The sequence below is a fragment of the Pieris napi genome, chromosome 22, assembly GCF_905475465.1.
Source record: "Pieris napi chromosome 22, ilPieNapi1.2, whole genome shotgun sequence".
Classification (NCBI taxonomy): Eukaryota; Metazoa; Arthropoda; class Insecta; order Lepidoptera; family Pieridae; genus Pieris; species Pieris napi.
In genome coordinates this window covers 4,162,151-4,186,099 of record NC_062255.1, presented here as the reverse complement: position 1 = coordinate 4,186,099, position 23,949 = coordinate 4,162,151, and the positions used below count along the sequence as shown (strand labels likewise).

The following is a 23,949-nucleotide window of genomic DNA, read 5'->3' as shown; positions in this document are numbered from 1 at the left end:
GGTTTACGAGATTCCTGGGTATCGGTCCACGGGACCGCGACCAAGGAGTGAATTTTTATTAATGTGGTCTTTGGTGTAGTTTAAGGGTATGAAATTTTGACTTTATCTAATCCCCGTCTGTCAGTTCGTCTTTCCCAGGGTTTCAGATTTTCCCCGGTACTCGATAGTATTGCGCCACGATGCATACTCGACGTTATACTTACGGTCTCTGACAACTGACAAGAACATGACTAATTAGTCGCTTTTTGAAATTTGACTGTCTAATATGTTAACCTCCATTTTTTTATTGATATAGAGTATAGACGTAGAAGTCTTTATTACATGACTATTTAAAAAAAATCAAAAGCGCAATGTGGATAAATTAGAGTCCTTTTCATGAAAGAAGTCCCGCGGTCATTTTTGGAACTAAATTTGATTATACTCTCGTAATATTAGTTAGTTTGTCAAATTATCAATTGTCATATTTGGCAGTTATGAAATGAATGACAAAATGCATCCATCAACTCGGATTCAAAATATTTAAATTTTAACGTTCAAGCTCAACAACTGCCCCAGCTGCTCTTTATTTTGTACACATATTAAAAGTATATTATTTCTTTTTAATTCAAGTGAATGTGATTATTAAGCTTCTCCTGAAAAATGGACGAAAATAACTATTTAACACCTAGTAAAATACTGAGATTACTTCATATGGCAGAAGATAGATCATTTAATGCACCTAGGACAATTCTAAACTATGACGATGAAATTAATAGGTAAGATATACTTTATTTCCGAAATATTGTGACTCTTCCTTTAAATGAAATGCTCAAAATAACGTAACAATTGTCATATACATATCTACTTTAATTTGTATTGGTTTTAGAAACCGTCAAAATCCATCTCCTTACACTGGAGAGTCGTCTTCCGGTATTTTGGATTTGGAACGATTAAGAGGTAAGCTTATATTTTTATAACAAGTTTTTATTTTTTTGAGATCATATAGTTACTACATCAAACTGTTTGCGTTTTTTTTAAGAATTTAAAGATATATTATATTTTCAGGCTTTGGTGAAACAAGCACACTTTCTGTAAGTAAGACAGTATTGATTAAATATTCTCCAATTCTTTAAGTACATAAAGGCCCATTATGTCTTATATGTATTTATCTACTTATAATTTGTTAAGGGATATGGTACTTATTTCTTAAATATTTCTATAGACATATAAACTTTAAATAATTGAATCTAGTTTTGTAATCTTGTCATGTCAACTTTATTAAGAATAACTTTTATGATTTCAGACAGCATTCAATCCAGGTGAAATGACTGGCAGGTCCACGGAAGCAGTCGATCACAATGAAGTATTTGAAAATACTGGTCGCCATTCTGTTGCTCTGGAAAGCTTGACAAGCCACATGGAAAGACAAACCCAGGAGGTTTCAAAACTTATAAGGCACTCTGTTGCAAGCTTTTCATCAAAATACAATGTGGGTATCTTATTTATGGCAAGTTATATTTTTAAAACATGTTGACCTAATCTTAACCGATGCCACTGCATTGGGCGAGAAAGGAAAAGCAGACAATTCTGCATCTATTACTAAAAGGGGATCAGTATTCTTAGCCAACCAAAAATATTTTAACAATTTAAATAAAAACGGTTACTATATCTCATAGACTCACTATTAATTATATGTGAATGTCCTTGAAAGTAGATAATTTTTTTTTATAAAAACTATTGCAGGTGGATCTAAGTGCAGATGAAAACCAATTAATCAAGGAAAAATTCAATTCACCCCTAGATGCAACAACAACTTCTGAGTTAATTAAAGATATGCCCCAAAGTATGGTGAATCTACAAGATGCAAGCATGTAAGTTTCTTATTTTTAAAATAATTCTAGTATTAATCGGACGGATCGGTGACGGAATGGCTTCCTCGCTATGACAAAAGAAAACGAGGAAGACAAATAAATAGATGGTAGGATGATGTGCGAAGAGCAGCTGGTCCTATGTGGCTATGTAAAGCTAGAAACAGAGAAGAGTGGAAGCCCCTAGAGGAGGCCTATGTCCAAAGACAAGCTATATAAAAAAATTTAACCGGCTTGCCAATTAATTATTAGTGTTCATTTTTTAGTACTTCACATTTTTATCTAATTATAGCAATAAAGGCTTTTATTATTATTAGGATAAATCATTTTTCATGCTTGAGGTTTATATTTTTGATTTGCCTCTTATAGAAATTGAATAAAAAGATTTAAAACGTAATTTTGTTGCTTCTAAATATTTTCAGGGTAAGCAATTTCAATATGTCCGAGAGAGAAGTGTATTTTAAACAGAAGTGTCCTAATTTCTCTGAAATCCTTGGAAACGCAGATAGTCCAGACAGATATATGAGGCCGAGCATTTCTGAAGGTAAATAATATAGATTGATAGTAAGAAAATATAGAGAATTGCAATGAAATATTTCCACTAAATTATTTGTTACGGCAAATAAATTGGTCAATTGGTATTTTTTAAATCGTACGGGAAATAAAATTCATATCATGAAACAGTCCATGTTTTATAAAAACTGTAAAAGTAAACTATTATATTATTGGTAAATATCCTTCTTTTTACAGTTGCTAGGTATTTTAAGTTTAATTTTCTACAATTGCTTTTGTTTACCTTTTCAGTATCAACTCACAATCCAATAGAAACACCAAAGAGGCAACACAATACATACAATGTCGATCAAACTTTAGACAAAGTGCCAGTGAGACAACCAAAACCCACCGCTTTGATAAAGCCAAGTGATTTATCCAGCTTTGAGCCGGAAACATCAGTTATGAGTGAAATGGGGAATTATTTCCAACATGGCCCGAATTATTCTGTCACACCGTCCTTTAAGGGTCAGAAGAAAATAACACCAACGGATATTATGTTGAATAATTTGAAATCCTCATACCGATTAGTGCACGAGGATACAGAGATGTCGCCGGATGAATCTATTAGTGTGTCCAAGATTGCTGATTTTTTGAGTAAGTTTATTTTTAATATGTTTATTTACATAGAGAGTTTCGCGTCTATAGAAATATGTTGTTATTTGAGCAATTAACGCACGAAAATTAACAAAAAATATATCACATTGTACCCTGCCACGCTTCGCTGTGGTACATTTATATGATTGTATAATAATCAGAATCTGATGCAATTTTTTTTGTAAATAAACAATGTACTTAATAGGAAACGAATATTCTCATGTGACTGCGCCATTACTATTGCGGTTGTCAGCGAGTGTTTTTCTTGCTTCCGGCAGATGGCGCGGTCACTGGTACATAGCTGATCGTTAAAAAAACTGTTTTTTCGCGGTCGTGGATATGTGACTGATGCAAAAAATAGATAAAAACAATCCTTGATGCGGATATATCATGCTAAAATTTCAGCTGGATCGGTGCAGAACGTTTTGAGTTTTTGAAGCGTACACAAACCAACATAACATTTTTATATATATATATGTAATTCTTCTGTGAGTGTGTATGTCACTGAACTTCTCTCAAACGACTGGACCGATTTTGATGAAATTTTTTGTGTGTGTTCAAGGGGATTTGGGAATGGTTTAGATTCACAAATCAGCCCGCCAAATGGCGCTGCAGTCGGTACTTTCATACTTTAATATCCCAATAGCTTGAAATATGACGCAGGACAACGTCTGTCGGGTCCACTAGTGAATGTATAATAATAGAAACAGATGCAATTTTTTTTGTAAATAAACCATGTAATTGGGAACGAATATTCTCATGTGACTGCGCCATTACTATTGCGGTTGTCAGCGAGTGTTTCTTCTCGCTTCCGGCAGATGGCGCGGTCACTGGTACATAGCTGATCGTTAAAAAACTGTTTTTTCGCGTTCGTGGATATGTGACTGATGCAAAAAATAGATAAAAACAATCCTTGATGCGGATATATCATGCTAAAATTTCAGCTCGATCGGTGCAGAATGTTTTGAGTTTTTGAAGCGTACACAAACCAACATAACATTTTTATATATATAGATTGTACTTTATTTTATATAAGTCTGTTGGTACGTCGACGACCAGTCACTTTCCTAACGGATTGATGCCTTGGCGTTGCGCAACGATGTAGGGTCTCTCTCTGTATCTTCTACAGCATTTACCATAAGAGTGTTCAGAGGAGTTGTTCGGATTAATGCTGCATCTGAGTTTCATCATCGGACGTCGAGGCAGAATACGAAATTCTACCCGTATCACCTCGACGTCCGCCGTTCCACAACTTAGCGTTTTTCTAGGCAGTTTTCGCCGCGCACCACCACTTTGTGGAACCAGCTGCCCGTCGATGTATTTCCGAACCAATTCGACTTAGGGTCCTTCACGAACAGATGTTTCCAATTCTTAAAAGGCCGCCTACGCACTTTCCCCTGGTAATGGTAGTGTCTGGGCGGCGGTATTACTTAACATCAGGTGAGCCCGTTGGTAAACCTTTTTTAAATACCTAAATAGTTTTATTCAAAATCCGGTATGACAAAATCCAATAAATTTTCGACTTACCCTTAGATTATTAACTTAGTTACTCTATCTCTGTCTTCCTAAATTGGTAAGAGATGATTTTTAGGGATTAATATTTTGCCTGTGCCAAGCAACATCTTTAAACCTTTTTGAAGTGAAACTTCTTTATCGGGGTTGGAAAAAAATTTAGTGTAACATTTTTTCGTTACGCGTCACATTTTTCGGTTACGCGCCATGTTGCTTTTTGAAGTCCAACTTCTTTATCGGCGTTGGAATGAAAGTTCTTTATCGACGTATTGGAGAAATTTTGTAGCAAATCGTCACGTTTTTATTTATTATTTATTAGTTATTATTCGACACTTAATATTTTAATGACAATTAAATACATTAAATTCCTAACATATATATTCCTTTTTCCGTCCCTCTAAGTATCGGAAATCTAAACTTTTAGTTTTGTATAAATATGAACAACACTTAAAGATTAGTTTGCCACAGAAGTTTCACTTCTGACATGTGTACTTTGTACACACTTTTTTTTTAGAGGAATAACTTTATCAATTTGATTTCAGACCGACAGTCAACTATATGCAAAGTGTCAGATATAATTCAAGTAAATCAAGTGAAACCAAATAAAAAACCTTTATCAGAGATTCAAATGAATATAGATCAAGATATATATGTCACGAAATTGAAAGATACAAAAAAGATGAACACCGCTAGCTCCTCTGGCACAGGAAGCACTGTGATCTCGTTGGATAATTTAAAAATATCTGAAAAAATACCAGATGTGATTGTAACAAAGGATTCCTTGACTATGGAGAATGAGAACCGAAGTAAGACATCGGTGAAATCGAAATCTCCTTCTACTCAGTCAACCCGAACCACTGTACAGGAGAATAAAAGTTTCAAAGCATCGAACAGTCCAATGCATTCCAGTAAAGGTGATAGTGAGTATTTTCTTCCTAATTGTCATTTTTGGTTTCGACAATTGTATATATTCTTCAGCTTTTGAATTATCTTCTGCAATTTTCTTTCTTGCTCTCTTAGATTACACACGCACAGCAATTTTTTTAATTAATCACACTAGAGTTATAATTATATTTATATGTCGGAGCAATGGCGTATCTGTCAGATGCCATTGTCATAAATTAATAACGTCAACGTCAAATCAAAACCGTTACTAGTAGTTTATTTGATTTTCCAAAATTGCTAGATTTATATATTAACGACTATTCAATGGTCGATAGTAGTAGATGGTAGTGACATAGTCATTATTAATATTTAAAAACTAGTAGACTCGGCCAAGCGTTGCTGTGGCTAAGATTTTTGTTATATTACATCGTAGTAAACTATTCAAGAGAAACGACAGGAGAACACCAATCCACCATGCTTTTTTGGTGGTATTGCCATTAAATTGTAGCGTGAAACGTTGGTATTATATTTTGATAAGGATCAATACCTAGGAATAAAGAGCCTTTTCTAGCGGTGGTATTTTAATAAAAAAAAATTAATAAAAGGACGTTAATTGTGACGTAACTATAAAATATAGAGACATGCTGTCCCGAGATTTTTTATAGATAGAGATGTGTCCTGAAAAATTGTTATACATCATTTTGTTCTATCATTAATAGTTTTCGCAGCGCACGCGATTGAAGGAAGTTTTTTATTTATTTTTTTACACCTTGGGTTAGATTATTCAAGTTTTACTAAGCATCCCTAATTATTTTGAAAATGAAACATAGCCTATGTCACTCGTGCTTACCAACGGTGAAAGAATTTTTGAAATCGGTCCAGTAGTTTCGGAGCTTATTCATTTCAAACAAACAAAAATTCAAATCTTTCCTCTTTATAATATAAGTATAGATTGTCGGAACAATGGCGATACTGAGCCTTCGAAGTATTTATATAAACCCGGATTTGTGTTAAACAAGTTTCGTGACATTTCGCATTTGTACTTATTCCGCGACCAAACCCAAACAGACTACAGAGACTTTAATATTGATTGTCTTTAAGTTTCAAAGGTAATAAGTGCTAATAAATTATTTTTAATAATAATAATGACTATCACTATTGGGGCAATTCAAAAAATTTACAGGGAAAACTGTTTTTTTTTCATATTCGTATACTTCTAGTAGGTATAATATACGTATCGTAAGAGCTTGCGCTACCAGCCGCATTTTATTACTTATCTCAAAATTTGTTTTTCGCTATTCAGTTCACGTATAATGAAAATAAATAAATATTATTATCGACCATTGAATTAAAGATTTAGCAGTATCAAAATCAAATAAACTATTAGTATCGATTTTGAACTGATTTGACTTTGACGTTAATATAATATGAGCTCTGTCATAATGACAGCTGACAGTAACGCCATTGCTCGAACATATATATCTCGTTATTTATTTATCTATTATATATTTGTACAGTTGTTAATCAGTGTTTTAGTTAAATCACATTAAGTATGAAGTTCAACCATCTTAAAACAAGTATAATCATTTTTTGTGAGACAATAGAGCATTATCATGAAACAAACATTTTCACTTGGTTTTTTTTATATGCGTCCGTTGTAAAAGTAGTTATTTTCAGGCGAGGCTAATACATCTCACATTCCTTCCCCAAATATCGTTTATAAAGAGTTAGAACAGTCAGTTGATTGGCAAGATGTGATACAACTGAAACGTTACAATGAAGAACGCTTTGCAAAAGGTTTGTGGGCTCTGCATGGGACTAACACGGCTTAATAATAAAACATCCGTATAATTAACACATATATATAGACCACGTTTTTAAGGCACTGGTTTAAGGTCAATTATTGCTTTTACGTATAGTAATACAGTGTACATATTATAAAAATAGGTAACATAGAAAAGGGCGGGAACAGTCGTTTTTATCGGTAACAAACGAGCCCTACCAGGCAATCTTAGTTTCTTCTCTTCTTTTTCTAGTTAGCTAAAATAAAATTACAACTTACAAGTAACATTTACTAAACTAAAATAAACTAAACTTAACGTTCATGAATCACATTATACAATATAAATATGCAATAAAACATGGTAATTGCAAAAATCACGAATGAAAGAAAGGTGATGAAGAGTGCTTATGTAGAATTTTATTTTTCATTATCAGATATCGTAATATTCTGTTTCTTATTCTACACCGATTATAAACATGGAAACGGTAGAAAATTTAATCTCGTATAGTATTATTCTAATTTCATTAAGGTCAAAACGATTTTCATTAACGTACAGTCTTCTTCTTCTTCTTCCTATTCGGTGCACTCTTGACAGAGCGGTCGTGATCGCTAGGAAGTAGTTGTAGTAGTAGGGGCGGATGTGATGCGTTTCACGACATTTTGCCATCGTCGCCTATTAGTAGTCATCCTACTGCATTGATTGACAGAGTCTCCTACGGCCGACTTAATTTGGTCAGTCCAACGCGTAGGTGACCTTCCGCGCGGTCTAGTGCCTTCCACCTTCCCCTGGACGACAAGGCGTTCGATGGACTGATCACCACGCCGAGATATGTGACCGAAGAATGTAAGGATGCGAGATTGTACTGTTGAAAACAGACGCTGCTTAATACCGAGTTCTTGAAGTATCGAGACGTTTGTACGAAACTCGGTCCACGAAACCCCAAGCATTCTCCTCCAGCACCACATTTCCAGAGCGTCTATTTTCTGCTTTTCCACATCTCGCAAGGTCCACGTTTCAGCTGCATACAGAAATATGGGGAATATAAGTGTCTTCACGAGCCTGGTCTTCGTGGTAACGTACAGTCTACCAAAATTAAAAATAATGCATTATTTAAAATGCAAAGGGGATTTGTCAATGTCCAATACATTTTGACATATTGGTGTCAGAGTTTGAGGCTTATAGTAAGTTTGATTGATATTCCACAAGGCTGTCGAGAGCTGTCAAACCATTTTTTCCGTATGAGAAGTTTGACATTTGACGGCGCTTAAGACGAGATATAAGTAGATAGATAGAGATATATTATGGACCTCAGAGTCCACAGGTATTCATGGCGTGCATAAAATTCTAACCCTATAATACTAATTGACACCAAAAGAATATAATTAACAGTTCTAGAGTCCATTGACGCTGTTTTTTTTATTAAAATATTTATTAAGTAAGTCTGTTACGACTAATTTTTTTTTCAGCTCAATGGATTGACATTGTGGCGATGCCTGTTCAAGGATACGTAGGTATGTTTTCAACTTTATTTTATGTATATATGTAGTGCTACTATTAAATATATATTTATTATAAATCAATGTTTCATATAACTATCACATAAATCAACCAGTGGCGAAACATCAACATTTTAAGTCTTATTTCTGTTTTATGATCATTTGTGTTGGTGATCCTTGTTTCTGACACACGCGGTCAAATTTTTTGGGTCTAAGGCATGTCGGTTTCATTCACCGTATGAGCGAGTGTTAAATTCGCATTAGTCAGCAGCCGGCAATCGAACCTACGACCTCAGGGATGAGAGTACGCTAAAGCTAACTTTCACATTTTATTATAAATAGTTTTCACGTAACAAAGATTCTTCTGTCACTTCAAAATTCCAGTTTTGTAAAAACCTATTTAATTTCCAGGTATTAGTACACCTGTGACCATAAACATAACGACTCGCGTGAACAGCTGGCTGACCGCGAGATTCGAACCGAACGCAGTCAAAGACATAACCATTGAACTACCGCGACAGCCGTTCCTCCTATCCCCTGGAAAGAACGAAAAATTCATATTCAACATCACATGCAATAAGGAAACGAAACAAATATTACCTTTCTCCATACATTTGAAGGATACTTCTAAAGACGAGATGTGCGAAGAGAAAGATGCTGTCGAAATAGATGTTAAATTGCCCTCAATACAGGCAATATCGAGAGATGGAATGAACAAAGTTATATTTCCTATAATACAAGAGAAATCACATATAACGAAATACTTTGTCATTGTCAGCGATTGTCCTGGAGAGTTGGAGTTGGATATGACAGTTGCCTCAGATCTCTTCGTGATAATGAACGTTCAGGAGATTAAGAAGAGTGAGATGAGTAAAGTGTTGATGGAGTCTAATTTGGTCCAGGGTAAACCGGAGGTTGGGAGGAAGTTGTGTAGGCTGAGTGGGGGGAACGCGGTTAAAGTTACGGTTATGTTTAAAGCGCCACAGTTAACGGATTTGGATATAGGTGAGTTTATTAAAAAGCAACCAATAAGTAGATTATATGTGAAATAACCTTAACTTGAATTTTTATTAAATTTTATTTATGCTCGCAAACATCACATATTATGTAAAAAATAAGATATACACGTGTGATAATGACATCAAGGAACTTCCTCGTAATCGTGTAACCCAAATCGCGGCACACAAATCGAGGAAGGCAAAAATATATTAAAGCGAAAGAAAAAAGTAAATACTTAATAATTAAAAATGACGCCCGGTGGATTGTTAGACTATCCTACACAAATCTTTTTGTGTGGTAATTTTCATCATATAAATATTTATTTTTCTATAACCGAAACTTTTTCTATAAAAGGAACAAATGAGGTCACTCCTTATATTCTTGAAGTTAAAAAACAAACATTTAAAATGAATCCTTAAATTAATAATAAAAGAAAACTTGTTTTACAAATGTTCACAGATTCCAAAATTTTATATAATTTTAAAAGAAAAAAAATTATTTATTTTTTAAATTAATAAAAAACACACTTTTTCTTCTGTACTTTTTATAAGTTGATGATAGTATTTTTAATGTCTGTTATAAAATAAATGTGTAATGATGGTTTATGCATCCAAAACAAATAGGGTATCAGCACCACAATCAATAAAATAATAATTACAAACCCGATACGATGCGCGCGCACCGTGACACAAAATTAACAGAATGAAGTTACCCACGGAAGATGCTACGGCATTGGACATAATTTAAAAACAACATTCGAATAATAATAGAATTTATGTTACACTAAATGTAAGAGAATAATAATAAATATTTATTTATTTAATTTTTCAAATGTAAACTGAACTTTATTGACTATAATGACTCCATTTCAAGTCTTTGATTATTTAATTGTAATTAATTATTTGCATGCAATCAAAAACTATTTTTAATAATGCCAAAGAAGTATAACTTCTTACGCGCGTACATAAGTACACGCACCCATTTTTTTAAGTGTGTTTAAGTTATATATTTATATTATACATTGGTTTACAGAGGGCAAAATGGCAACGTTTACCGGCATTTTGAATATTAATCTGACCGGTGTGAACACTGTCCTAAATAAAGTGGATCTTATTGGAACTGTTGGCACTGCGCAGCTCGAAGTGAAGTCAGCTGGTAAAGTCCAAATTGCTGCTGGTAAGTTTATTTTCTCTTTTAATAGGCTTCTGGTATACCAGCTTCAATGTTTTCAACTTTGGCAGTCTTCAGAATTTTTCTAGGAACCATTTTTTTAGTTCTATAAAAATAACTATCTACAATAATAATAGGGGTTGATCATAGAGGGGTGTAAATTAAGGATTGTATGTATTTTTGTTTGCTGTATCATAAAAAAAATAAAAAAAATTTTTTAGGGTGGTCTCTTCACATTTAGGGGGATGATAAATAAATGTTGTCGCAGACCTAACCGATATGCACACGAAATTTCACGATATTGGTCGAGCCATTTCGGAGAAGTTTAATAGCAAACACCGACACGAGAATTGTATATATTAGATTTAGGGTAACATTAAAATAACTCTTTAAATAGTGTAAAATATGTATTGAACGAATGGGATAACGATTAGTTTTATAAGTAAATAATAGTAAAACAGTTTTATAATCTAAATAATTTAAAACTCTTCTGTATAATCATTTCTTAACCTTATCCTATCCTCATCAATCGTGACTTGAATAATTCTTGTTTCCTTTTACATCACTATTCGCTGTTCATGTATTTGTAAGATTAGCTTTTAAGTTTTTAGTCTGTTATTAATATTTTTTTTTGTATTACTTTAAATTAAGGTACTATATATGTATTTTTTTTATATAACATTTGGTTCTGCACTTCTCGCACGCATCATGTTACTTTTTTTTTTTAGTTTTTCTCTTTAGCTAGGGTTGCCTGGAAGAGATCGCTTATTAGCGATAAGGCCGCCCGTTGCATCCCTTATAATTTTTATGTATTGTGTTTTTTTTTTTAGCAACGAAGTGTAAATAAATAAATAAAATAATATCAATTTCAGAACCGACCCCTATAACAGTGACGAACATTGGGTCGTTAACGGGTGTATGGCTCGTTAAGTTCAAGAGTTCAACTGTTGAAGAAACGATTCCTTTCAAAGTGTCTCCGGGCAAGTTTGAGCTAAGACCGGCTGCGACTAGAGTCCTGCAAGTTGTTTATACAGGACCTCCCGATGTGGTTTATGAAGGGTATGCATTTTATGAATTGAATTGTCTAAAAATCTTTATATATATAATTCTTCTGTGAGTGTGTATGTCACTGAACTTCTCTCAAACGACTGGACCGATTTTGATGAAATTTTTTGTGTGTGTTCAAGGGGATCTGGGAATGGTTTAGATTCACAAATCAGCCCGGCAGGTGGCGCTGCAGTCGGTACTTTCATTCTTTGTTTAATATCCTAATAGCTTGAAATATCATGCAGGACAACGTCTGTGGGGTCCACTAGTTATATTTATAAAATCCGAAGTGTTAAATTGTATTCAAAGGCAATTTTTCAGGAACCAAAAATTCTTGATAATATATTACAATTTAAATAAATAATATAAATTAGGGGTTAAGTATTACGTAAGCAGATTTACTGTAATTAATCCCCCCCCACCCCTTCCTCTTGTAAGAACTAGCAAAGCTCTCAAAAATAATAGTACATAAACGTATTAATTTTTTGTAGAAATCCTCGAAAATGCATTTCTTTTTCAAGCATAGACATTCTGTGTGTGATATGTGTAACAAAGTAAATAATTACTGTTGACGTAATCACCTAATAAGAAAATCAAATACACCCCCCTCCCCCTATAGTGCTGACATAATACTCGAACGGCCCCTTATATGTAGTATAAAAAGCTATCTAAAAATACATGTTTTTATATAGTGTACATTTAAATTTAAACATATAAAACTCAATTCATCAATGTGGTTAAGGATTGGATTTCAATAAATGGTTACCATGGTAACATACACTGTTATCTATAGTCCATGTTTTATGATATCACTTCTCTGTAATTTTTCTCTTTATGCCTTATAAGCTAAATGGTCAGTTGTACTCAGCTTCTACGGGACGACTAGGCTCTAAGCATGATATCAAAAACTTTTGGGATTTCGATATTAGAGAGTAGGGGGACATAGTTTTCCCTAAATTATTCTATAGTATAAAACAAAGCCGCTTTCTCTGACCCTATGTATGCTTAAATCTTTAAAACTACGCAACGGATTTTGATGCGGATTTTTTAATAGATAGAGTGATTGAAGAGGAAGGTTTTATGTATAATAACATCCATTAAATATGGATGGAGAAATACTGTTATTTTTGAGGTTTCTAATGTGATGTCGTAAATCGTTAATAATTACATTTTTTCCGCTTACATTGCGAACCCTACAAGTTTTATCAAAATAATGTACTAAGTATTGTACACATTGAAAAGGTCCACAGAAAACTCCGCGATGGTATATGTCTACCTCTTATGAATATCCCACAATAAATTTTTTTTGTCATTTACTTTTTACGACAAATAATGGCAAATTTTCGAAGCGATTTTAACTGATACAGCATCAATCCTTATCCAATTAAATACATTGTTGATTTAATATAGATCTATATGGCCTTTTACAGCATATGATTTAAATAAATATTTTCGAAAATATTACAAATTTAAAAATTGCGGGACGCAGCGCGTCGGAGGCCGCGGTTCTCCCTATACTCTATATAGCACTTTGAATTTAGTATCAGCATTGCATCCGTGCGAAGCCGGGGTGGGTCGCTAGTTATTCTATAAAATTTGTATTCTTGTGTATCATATACGTATTATGTGAAAATACACAAACGATAAATATTGACTATTGACAATAATACTACAATACTATTGACTATTGACAATAAAAAAATATTAAAACCTAATGTTATCTTTGACCAAGAAATATGCAGAAAATCGCCTGGCTATAAATAGTTGTATCATAATGTTTAAGTTGCATAATTTTTTCAGTTACCTCATATTGGAAGAAGTTACAACTCTCGCGACAACTCATATCTTGATAAGTGGCGGTTCCGAAAAAGTTAGAACATTTCCCATCAAAACCAATTTAAACAATATCTCATGGGTCAAAGCGGGGAAAAAAGAGCTGAGTTTGAAGAACTCCACTAATAAAAAAGTGCAAATTCGCTGTCATATTGTCGGAGAAGGATTTTCTATTGGTATGTAATTACTATAATTGCTTTAAATTTTTCAATATATTTTTTAATAACTATTTATGACAAAACTATTAAAATCATATTTGGAAAGCTCTTGAAACTAGATTTGATATGCTTTCTAGAAAACAGTTTTTAATTTTGCTCCTTGTATGAAGGATATTTTCAATAAGTACGAAGACTTATAGACCAGTGCCGATAATTTTTGAAACCTAAAAAAATTACAGTAGGATGAAACCCATTAGAAAAGCAGGGGAATATGATCAAAATGAAAGGAAAAATAAATTACGATCGATCTGAGGTCGGGAAGGGGCCGGGGGGGGAGCTTTAAGGGTAAAAAACGGTTTATCTCGATTTCCGGCAAAACTAAACGTCCTATCGAAGAAAGTTAAATGGCAAAGTTGTAGGTAATAAAAAGATCTAAAACTTTTGTATTCACACAGTTTTCACATAACCTCAAAATTTATGTGAAAAATTCAAAAAACCAAGTTTTTGGTTTTTAATTTTTATCTTTTACAAAAATATTTATTTTTTAACGAAATTTGGTGAAAACTTACCTTTCTATGTCCCAAATACACTGTAATTTACTTGATTAAAAATATTTATTTGTTCACCTTATTTTGAATTAATATCGAAAAAAACACCCTAATTTTGAATCGAAAATTCTGACGTCAAAATTTCAGCTTTTTTCAAAAAGTTGGTGTCCTTTCAGTTCGTTAAAATCTCTACTTTCCTATGGTAAAAAAATATATATATATTACCATAGTAAATCTTCTCAGAAAACGCAAAAAATCGTATGCAGTAACGCCCAGACCTGTCATCCCCTTCCTTACTTCTCTATGAAATACGAAAATTTTAGCCCATCTAAAGGCTAAATTTTTTTTTTTAGGTCACTCAGGTATATATAAGTTATCTTAAAATAGTAATAAATAGGCATCTGATTATAATTTAAAGAAGATTCATAGAGAAGTAGGGAAGGGGATGACGGGTCTGGGCGTTACTGCATACGATTTTTTGCATTTTCTGAGAAGATTTACTATGGTAATATGTATATTAGGTCCTTACATATGAAATTGGCGTTTTGTATGGGAGGAACAAAAAGTCGAATATTTTAAAATATAATATATTTAATTAATCGAAGTATGAACCATTGTTTTCTATGCCCTTTTGCCATCTCATAGGTAGTTCATTGATCCCTTTACTAAAAAAACCAGTCGGACGGGAATCAATAAAATCTGTGAAGGCGATTTGGACTGCCCCATCAGAGTTAAATTTTTTCCCTTGCAAGAAGTTGTCCAAATTTAAAAAAAAAATGGTAATCTGTTGGAGCAAGGTCCGGGGAGTACGGAGGATGTCTTAGACATTCCAATTGAAGCTTTTCTAATTTGGTAGCCGTCTGTTGTGCAGTGTGTGGTCTAGCGTTGTCGTGAAGTAGCAGGGCGTGGAGCGATTGACCAGCCTAGGTTGTTTAGCCGCTAGCTTTTCCATCATGGTTTGCAATTGCTGACAATAGACATCAGCCGTAATAGTCTGGCCAGATTTGAGAAAACTGCAATGAACAATACTGGCACTAGTCCACCAAACGCTTACAAGTAACTTTTTTGGGGTTAATTTTCGCTTGGGGCAGGATTTGGCTGGCTGGCCAGGATCCAACCATTGTGCTGAGCGCTTCCGATTATCGTAAAGAATCCATTTTTCATCACAGGTAATGATTCGGTTTAAAATAGATTCATTATTGTGCCGGTTCAGTAATGTAACGCAGCAGTCGACGCGCTTTTGCCGGTTTGCTTCAGTCAATTCGTGAGGTACCCATCTTTCAAGCTTTTTAATCTTCCCAATTTGCTTCAAGTGAATTAAAACAGTTTTATCACTAACACAGCAGCCTGCAGCTAACTCGGACGTGGTTTGCGATGTATCCGCTTCCACAATAGCCTTCAATACTTCATTATCAACTTGGGTCTCAGGCCGTCCACGGGGCTTGTTCTGCAGTTCGAAATTTCCAGAACGAAAATGTTGGAACCAAAAACGAACTGTGTTTTCTTTTGCAACATGACCGCCATACACGTCATTCACCCTTCGAGTCGTTTCCGCAGCACTAGTGCCACGGCGGAACTCGTACTCGTAAATAATGCAATACTTTAAGTTTTCCATTTTGTAAAATGAGTGACGCAAACAGAAAAAAACAGAAGAAAAAAACAAATGAATGACGGTCATCGAAGCACAAATACATGAGTAAATAGCTGTACAAATTTTGATTTGGAATTCTTAACCAAAGAGGAGATTCATATGTAAGGACCTAATATATATATTTTTTTACCATAGGAAAGTAGATATTTCAACGAACTGAAAGCATACCAACTTTTTGAAAAAAGCTGAAATTTTGACGTCAGAATTTTCGATTGAAAATTAGGGTGTTTTTTCGATATTAATTCAAAATAAGGTGAACAAATAAATATTTTTAATCAAATAAATTACAGTGTATTTGGGACATAGAAAGGTAAGTTTTGACCAAATTTCGTTAAAAAAAAAATATTTTTGTTAAAGATAGAAATAAAAAACCAAAAAGTTGGTTTTTTGAATTTTTCACATAAATTTTGAGGTTATGTGAAAAATGTGTGAATACAAAAGTTGTAGATCTTTTTATGACCCTACAACATTGCCATTTAGTTTTCTTCGATAGGACTTTTAGTTTTGTCGGAAATCGAGATAAACCGTTTATTACCCTTAAAACTAACTTTATTTAATTTTTCCCTAAAATACCCGTTTTGCATACGAACATTTAATTGCACATATAGGAAAACCCAGTGCGCTTACTCTGTAATTTTTAATAGTGATTCCAAAAATGAAATTATTCGGGTAATTTAAAAACCGCTGACCTGGGGATAATAATTGGAAACGGCTCCAAGATGTGTCAAGTTGTCTAATGCATAGCATAGATCGCGCAATTTATATAAAAATATTTTGTCTTAAAACAAAAGGTACGGTTTTCAACCTCTTAATAATGATTTATTTTTATAATTTCTTAGTATTATTTGTTATTTTATGCCGTAAAATTATTAAATACTTTTAAAAATGCGCCATTGAATTAGCTAACGTTACACATAACGACGTCATTTCTTTCCAATTATTAAACAAATATATTATTGAGTTAGGTCCTAATATAAAACGTGGAGTAAATATGTATTTGTTACCATAACAAATATAGTATACAATACAATATTTAGCCTAGAATTCAGATCTTCTGTCTTTTCCTTTCTCTTTACTTCACGTTATGTAATAATCATAATCGAACGAAGTAGTACCAAAGGTACCTTTTCTTTTTTCAAACAAAAAATGAATGTAGTCTGTCTAGAATGTCTTTTATTGACATAACTTTTAGACATAGAAAAACACTTTTTTAACGGATTTGAAGTTATGTTTTATTATAAATTTACAATTATTTTACATAATTTTAAAAATGAATGTCCAGAATCATCGGGCTCTCGCACATACATGATGTCTTTGGGTAGTTGCGAGTGTCGTCCGTTGTCTGTGGTTTTCTCGCCCATCTCTAACACTCCACACGTGGCCTCCCTTCATCTAATTTTGGACAAAACTACTCAGCTTTCCAGAAAGGTAATAAAAATAAATAATGTGCGAAGGTATGGAAAATTCTTATTTGCGCGATTATTTCGCAAAAAATATGTATGTATCTATGACTGTCGGACTATAATGACGTCATATGACGTGACGTGAAATCTTATGACGGTTCTCTTTCCGCACAGACTTCACGGTGTTAAGGCCTGTACTCACTTTGATTAGTGATTAGTGGAGGTGATTAGTTGCCTGCGTAGTAAAGTGATTCTATTTCTTTGCGAGTGAACTGTGAGTAGTGACGTCGCGTGCGCGTGCGTCCCTTCCCCCTCACTCGCAGCGTGCTTGCCAAACTATATGACAACTGAATTTACTCAACAGAGCCACTAATCAATAATTGGACACTACTTGCACTACACACCTGCACTAATCAATGTCAATTACTAATCACTTGCACTCGCACTAATCAAAGTGAAAACAGGCCTTTACACTAAATGCAAATATTTTATTTAAATAAAATTTATTCTATGTTCTTCGCCTCGTTAATGAATTACGTTGATGATAGTTGTGGCCTTGTGTTAAAGACCTATCCTATCGCTAAACTCCAAAAAAGTACATTGTTTCTTTCCATTTTTCGTCATCGTTTCTTGAAGTAAGGCGAATGGAAAAAATATATGGTGGAGTTGAGTAGTTTGTGTATCCATTTTGAAAGATACACGATTTAAATAACTTCGCTCGATAGAAAAAAATCCAAACAGCCAATTTTTAACACTTTGAATTTATTTTATGACGAAAATGTATATGGAACATAATTTTGAAATTTACACGATATATTTAATCGCAAGCCAAGTAATCCATTTCAGAAAAAAAAATGATAAAAGTACATTAATTTAATGTTTTACATAACTAATTGTTATTACGGGCCGACGCGACGCGCCTCTGCGCACCGCAGTTCACCCCGAGACACTGACACAGCAATTCGTGCTGGGATAGGGCCTTAAAGATATATTATGACATTATTTAAGAAAATAACAATACAAACTACTGCTTTGAAATTAGCGATTTTCCACACTTTTGTTCTTGGGGAAATGCTGGGTCATAGCCCCGCTTGGGGCTTGTGAATTCTTGGTGCTGAAAGGTTATGTGGGACTTCCTGATTCCATACCAACTAAAAACATTGTCAACGTCTTCCTTAATAAGGCATTTTCGCTGCACCAGTCGCAAAGTTTATATTTATGAATTATTCTGATAGATCAAACTTCACGGATGCGTAAGCGGTGATCCAATTCGATGGTCGGGACTAGTGACGTATGGTGAGACAGCGTTAGTTCGCGCCGTACTACGTCGGCCTATTGAACTCACTCTATACAATCGCGCATCTGTCCCGGCCTTTATTTCTGCTGCTTTGCATTTCAACTGTAAGTATTGATTGATTGATTGACACTTCGTTGCATATACATTAATATAGTACAATTGACATAATTAAATAAAAAGGAGAGCAATTGGCGGCCTTATCGCTTTCGAGCGATCTCTTCCAGGCAACCACTGTGAGAAAAAAAAAGTATTAAAGTACATAAGAAAGGCAAGAAGTGCAAAAATACATGTATTACATTTAATTGTTTAGAAAAGGAAACTTATCAGGAACAAATAACAAACTAAACTGATAAAGAATACATGAAAAAAATAATAATAATAAAAAGTGTAAGTATCATTGTGATAGTGAAGTTTAATTCTCGTACAGCTCCGCTACTAATTACTAATTTCAAATATTTTAATAATTATTGCTGCTATTGGAACTGCAAAGAACTTTAATGACGTCACGTGAGGACGAAACTTACATTCAATGTCATTTAGAGTTCCATACGAAAATTCAATATTGAAATCTGGTATCACGAATTTATTTCTTAGTCTTAAAGTGTACTTTACAATACATAATATTTTTAAGTAAATGCTTAACTGGGCCCTTGTTACCCCAATTGTAAGAACTTAAATTAAAACAGATATAGAAATATGTCTATCCACACTATTCTTTAAGCTCAATTAATTATTTTCTTATTTCCAGTACAATACAGATGTTTGTCATCAAATGCGGAATTGCAAGGTGCAAGACGTATAATGGGAAAACGTGGAAAACATTCCATAATTTTACGGGTGGATTGGCCGAGACTCGAACGCAGAGCCCGTGCAGTCGAAACCACAACCCTGGCTACACTCACTGTACTTACCGGACCGGAATTTACTCGACGAAGGATACTTAAGTAAGGCATAGTTTATTTATTCCAAAAACCAAAGGAGAATTACAATTCAACGTGTATTTTTCTTAAATGGTGACTTTCACCAGTATAATACGCGAAATAGAACTAATTTGAGTGTACGACCAACCAGGCTCCAAAAGATAAATCACTCCTTATATGGAAATTGTATTCGTTTTTACAACAAACTCCCAAGCGCAATTAGAGAATTATCACTAAATAAATTCAAAGTCCTCGTTAAACGAAAATTAATCAACAAAGCTTTTTATAAATTTGAGGACTACTTAAATGATCCTAATCCTTGGGATTGAATTGCTCCAGTTCAAACAATTTGTATGACAATACTTGGCGATTAAAAAGAGTGGCGGAAAGTTTCTTGCCAGTTCTTCTTACCCGCTCTACGCCCTTGACTTGCGAACTGGTAGTAAATGTAAATTTACGATTAATTTAACTTGACTATTCAAAAGTGTACTTAGTTACCTACTTGAATAAAGATATTTTGAGTTTGAGTTTAAATATCGTGATTTTTTTTTGTGTCGCATGCCCTCTACGATCTTTGTATACACAAAGACACTATCAATTTTAATATTTAAGAGTCGTTTTCTTAATGTTATCAATTTAATTAAGAACTGTCAATAAACGTAACGTAAGCTACAGTAAAATAATCCGGCCCGAAGGACCACGTGTAGTAATTGCTGCCAGACTTGTTATAAGGATAATTTTCTTAAAACAGTGTTTGAATATTTTTATTTAAATACATGTAAGGAAAACATATTTTCCTCTACAAACTCTTTTTATATTTTATTTTTCTTTGCCGTCTGATCGACGATGCTAATTTTGTCACTTGTAAGGTCTTTAAATTTTTTAATTTTATTACTTTATTTTATAAAACCTAGAGTATAGGCTTTAAATGTTGTTTCTTTTATATTCACAGAGAAACGCAGTTGCGCCTTATTTATTCCCAGTACTCGTATAAGCGATTGATACCATTATATACATTTCTATTCTCATATATGTCAAGAACTAATCTTCGCTATTCACTGGCTTCTGTATCTGTTTTTAGATAATATTTTTTAACCATCCATGTGATCAGCCTTCTGAGTCTGATACGCAAATATTTAAATGACAGATAATCAATAAATGAACAGTGTTGCCAGTAAATAAATTATACAACATAAAAAAAAATTCAATACATGTCTCCCGTCTGCCCAACTCTCCCCTATCTCCCCTAAATGTTACTCTTACATGGTATATATAGGTTTAATAAAGTAAAGATCTATTTGTGAAGCCAGGGGTTCAAACTTCAAACGCACCAGTCAGGATTTAGACTAACTTTAGCAGTAGGATAATGAGGATATTAAAAAAATTAAGAAACAATTGAATTGCCAGAATACTTCGCGATGAAAACAACGGACACCTTGATACTTCGTTATTGCCGGAGCATTTGAAGGTTTTGGCGGAACCTTTTGATGGAGAGGATCCGACTTTGGATAAATATTTGGAAAACTTCAGCGAGACAAAGGTAATTAGGCTTTTTTTATTAATTTTTAATTTTGTTGGTTATTGCATTTTTACTTCACCATAGAAGTTATAATTGGGTACAAATAATAATATCTCTTAGGACAAGACCTCGGGAGTCTATTTTGAGTTCATCTTTTGGTGAATTTTGAGGTTTTTCGCCCTTAAGACTTGAATAGCCACACCATAGTAAATATTCAATTAAAACTCAATTATAAAAAGAAATAATAAAAACAAAAGTTTCACGAAATAAAACGAGAAATCTAATATATAAAATTCTCGTGTCACGGTGTTTGTAATTAAACTCACCCGAAATGGCTCAACCGATTAGAGAGCATGGTTAGAGAATAATTTTGCACGAATTGATTTAATTATCAGTATAAAAGTACTATAATTTATGTGGTAGAATATAATATTTATTTATTGCGCTATCGTACACAAACATGACAATTTATATTACATTAAATACGCCGCGCCAGCTGTCTACTCTCCATCCGTCGTCAGTCTGACCAAATCGTTAATAATAAAGCTTGATGTATTGACGTAAGGTCCAATTCCACATTCATCAATGTATCTGAGGAAAGAGACAAATGAATTAAATCCGTAACTATATAGCACGAAGGTTCATAATCCTATAAAAAACATCTGTCTTAAGGGGCGTTCCCACGAAGCGTTAATCACGACAGTCAACCACGCTTTCGTGAAATACACTTCTGTATGAACGCATAGGCGTTAAACTTGCTTTCGTGAGGAACGGCGCACGACTCAAGCGTGGATAGATCAAACGTGTTTGATTTTCAGTCATATACCGTTCGTGAAGCCAAGATGTCGTCACAACAACGTGGAATTAAGTTTAACGACAGTGAAACTACGCGTTTTTGGAGTTATATTCTATGGAAAAGGTGTTATATGATCCAAGTTTGGAGGAATACCGTGATAGAGATTTATATATCGATGTTTCGATAATGACTAAGTCGAAACACGAAGCGTGAACGGCACGAAATCCCCCAACCATGTGAACGTTTCATCAATTCACACTTTCGTGAGTGTCACTAACGACAGTTGACTAGCGTAGTTGACTGTCGTGATTAACGCTCCGTGGGAACGCCCCATTACGAATTTGTCCCGACGCGAGTTTAACAGTTTTTACCCATTCCAAAAAAGTGTACAATGCCGCTAAAGAAGTTTTCACTTAAAAAAACATATGATCACAAAAGAGAAATCTGAGATCCAGACCAGTTGTGCAACATTTTTTGTATTTAGTTGTTATTTTTTTTTATTTTACATTTAAAATTTTAATTTTCTAGGCATCTCTGAATGAGCTAATTGAAGGCCTACAAGAGCTGACAGCTCAAATTGACGTCCCACAGGACTTCGTCGATGACAACACAACTATTATTAGCGATGACACGATGTTAGAACATCATACACTTTGCGAATAATTTATATCGCCGTAGTAGAGAATATAATTTGCTAATAATTAAACCGCAATTGGCTTAACGATATTATTTTTACACTAAGTTCGTTTAGATTAACGTACTTACGTAATCCTGATCTGGGTTCGAGTCCCAGCGAAACAATTACGGCTTAACATGTTTGTAATTTATTTTAAACTTAAGATATGTTAGCCTTTAATAACTACATATGTCAATTGAAATTTATTTTGAAGTATTCCTGTCCTTTTTCTCTTTAATTTTAATATTTAATTTATGTCTTAAAAAAATCCCTGAAGATTAAATGTACTTAATATAAGCTTTAACCATAAAAGACTGTTATTTTAATTATTAAACTCATACATTCCCTCGAAAAGAATTCAGAAGACAAAAAGTGATTTTTTATCTTATGTTGCTAAATTATGACAAAAAGTGATTTGATGTATGATTTTTAAATAAATGTATTTAAATTAGTTCGTTTTTTTCATTTTTTTAAACCAACCGTAAAGATTGAGTTGTTTGAACCCAAGTAGAAGATTAATTTTTAGTAAGAATAGCATATTTAATACAGAAATTGTAGATTACCAAAAACGGTATCCGTATTATCTCGAAGTCAGTGGTTGACAAAACATAAGATACCAACAAAGTCGCATTTGAGCCTTTGTGGCTCGACTCTTTAGTTATGCCAGTCGGTTATTATAAATATATTCTTTCTAATTCTGATGTATAATAATTCCTTTATGAATCCTGTGACTAGGTCGTAATTTTTACACGCTTTATATTAGCTTCACCTGTATGTATGTATGTAACCGACTCCTTCGGACTCGATTTTGACCCACTTTAAACGGACAGACGGACACTTTAATTCAAACTTTGCGCACCTGTCAAAGATCGATGACAATGCAATAATCCGAAAAAAATGAAAAAAAAAAAAATTAACTAAAAAATAAAATGATTTTTTTTAACTATTATTATTTATTATAAATGGAAATGGTAAATGGGCGCGAAGATCATATTTTTTATAATATTATATAAAAATTTTATTTAACAAAATGTTACTTTGAACAAAATGTTACTAATCAGCAATAATCCGTACCTTCAGAAAATACTACTTCGTAAGATTAAATTTTACGGTCGAAAAATAAACGTAACGGCCAAATTTGATGTCTATCAGAAAAGTGGTATATACAGGTGTTGTATTTGGTATATGTAAGTACAATTAAACAAAACTTCTTTAAAAGATATAAAAACATATGTTAAATGGGTTCATCGCAAAGGTGC

The 23,949-nt window shown here is 33.5% G+C and overlaps 1 protein-coding gene across 2 annotated transcripts; it reads left to right on the top strand.

Moving 5' to 3' along the window:
• Positions 1 to 369: 369 nt before the first annotated feature.
• LOC125060897 lies at positions 370 to 23,141 on the top strand. Of its 2 annotated transcripts, XM_047666011.1 has the most exons (19): positions 371 to 755; positions 866 to 936; positions 1,045 to 1,070; positions 1,283 to 1,468; positions 1,723 to 1,850; positions 2,270 to 2,391; positions 2,652 to 2,996; positions 5,051 to 5,428; positions 7,071 to 7,190; positions 8,644 to 8,688; positions 9,085 to 9,678; positions 10,705 to 10,848; positions 11,715 to 11,901; positions 13,690 to 13,898; positions 17,362 to 17,507; positions 18,718 to 18,883; positions 19,528 to 19,723; positions 21,107 to 21,239; positions 22,543 to 23,141. In XM_047666011.1, exons 1-19 carry the CDS (start codon positions 640 to 642, stop codon positions 22,675 to 22,677), a joined length of 3,447 nt encoding a protein of 1,148 aa, XP_047521967.1. In that variant the 5' UTR covers positions 371 to 639; the 3' UTR covers positions 22,678 to 23,141. The 2 variants fall into 2 exon arrangements, with proteins under 2 accessions (XP_047521968.1, XP_047521967.1); XM_047666012.1 differs by lacking the exon at positions 7,071 to 7,190 and having other exon boundaries at positions 370 to 755.
• The last annotated feature ends 808 nt before the right edge of the window (positions 23,142 to 23,949 follow it).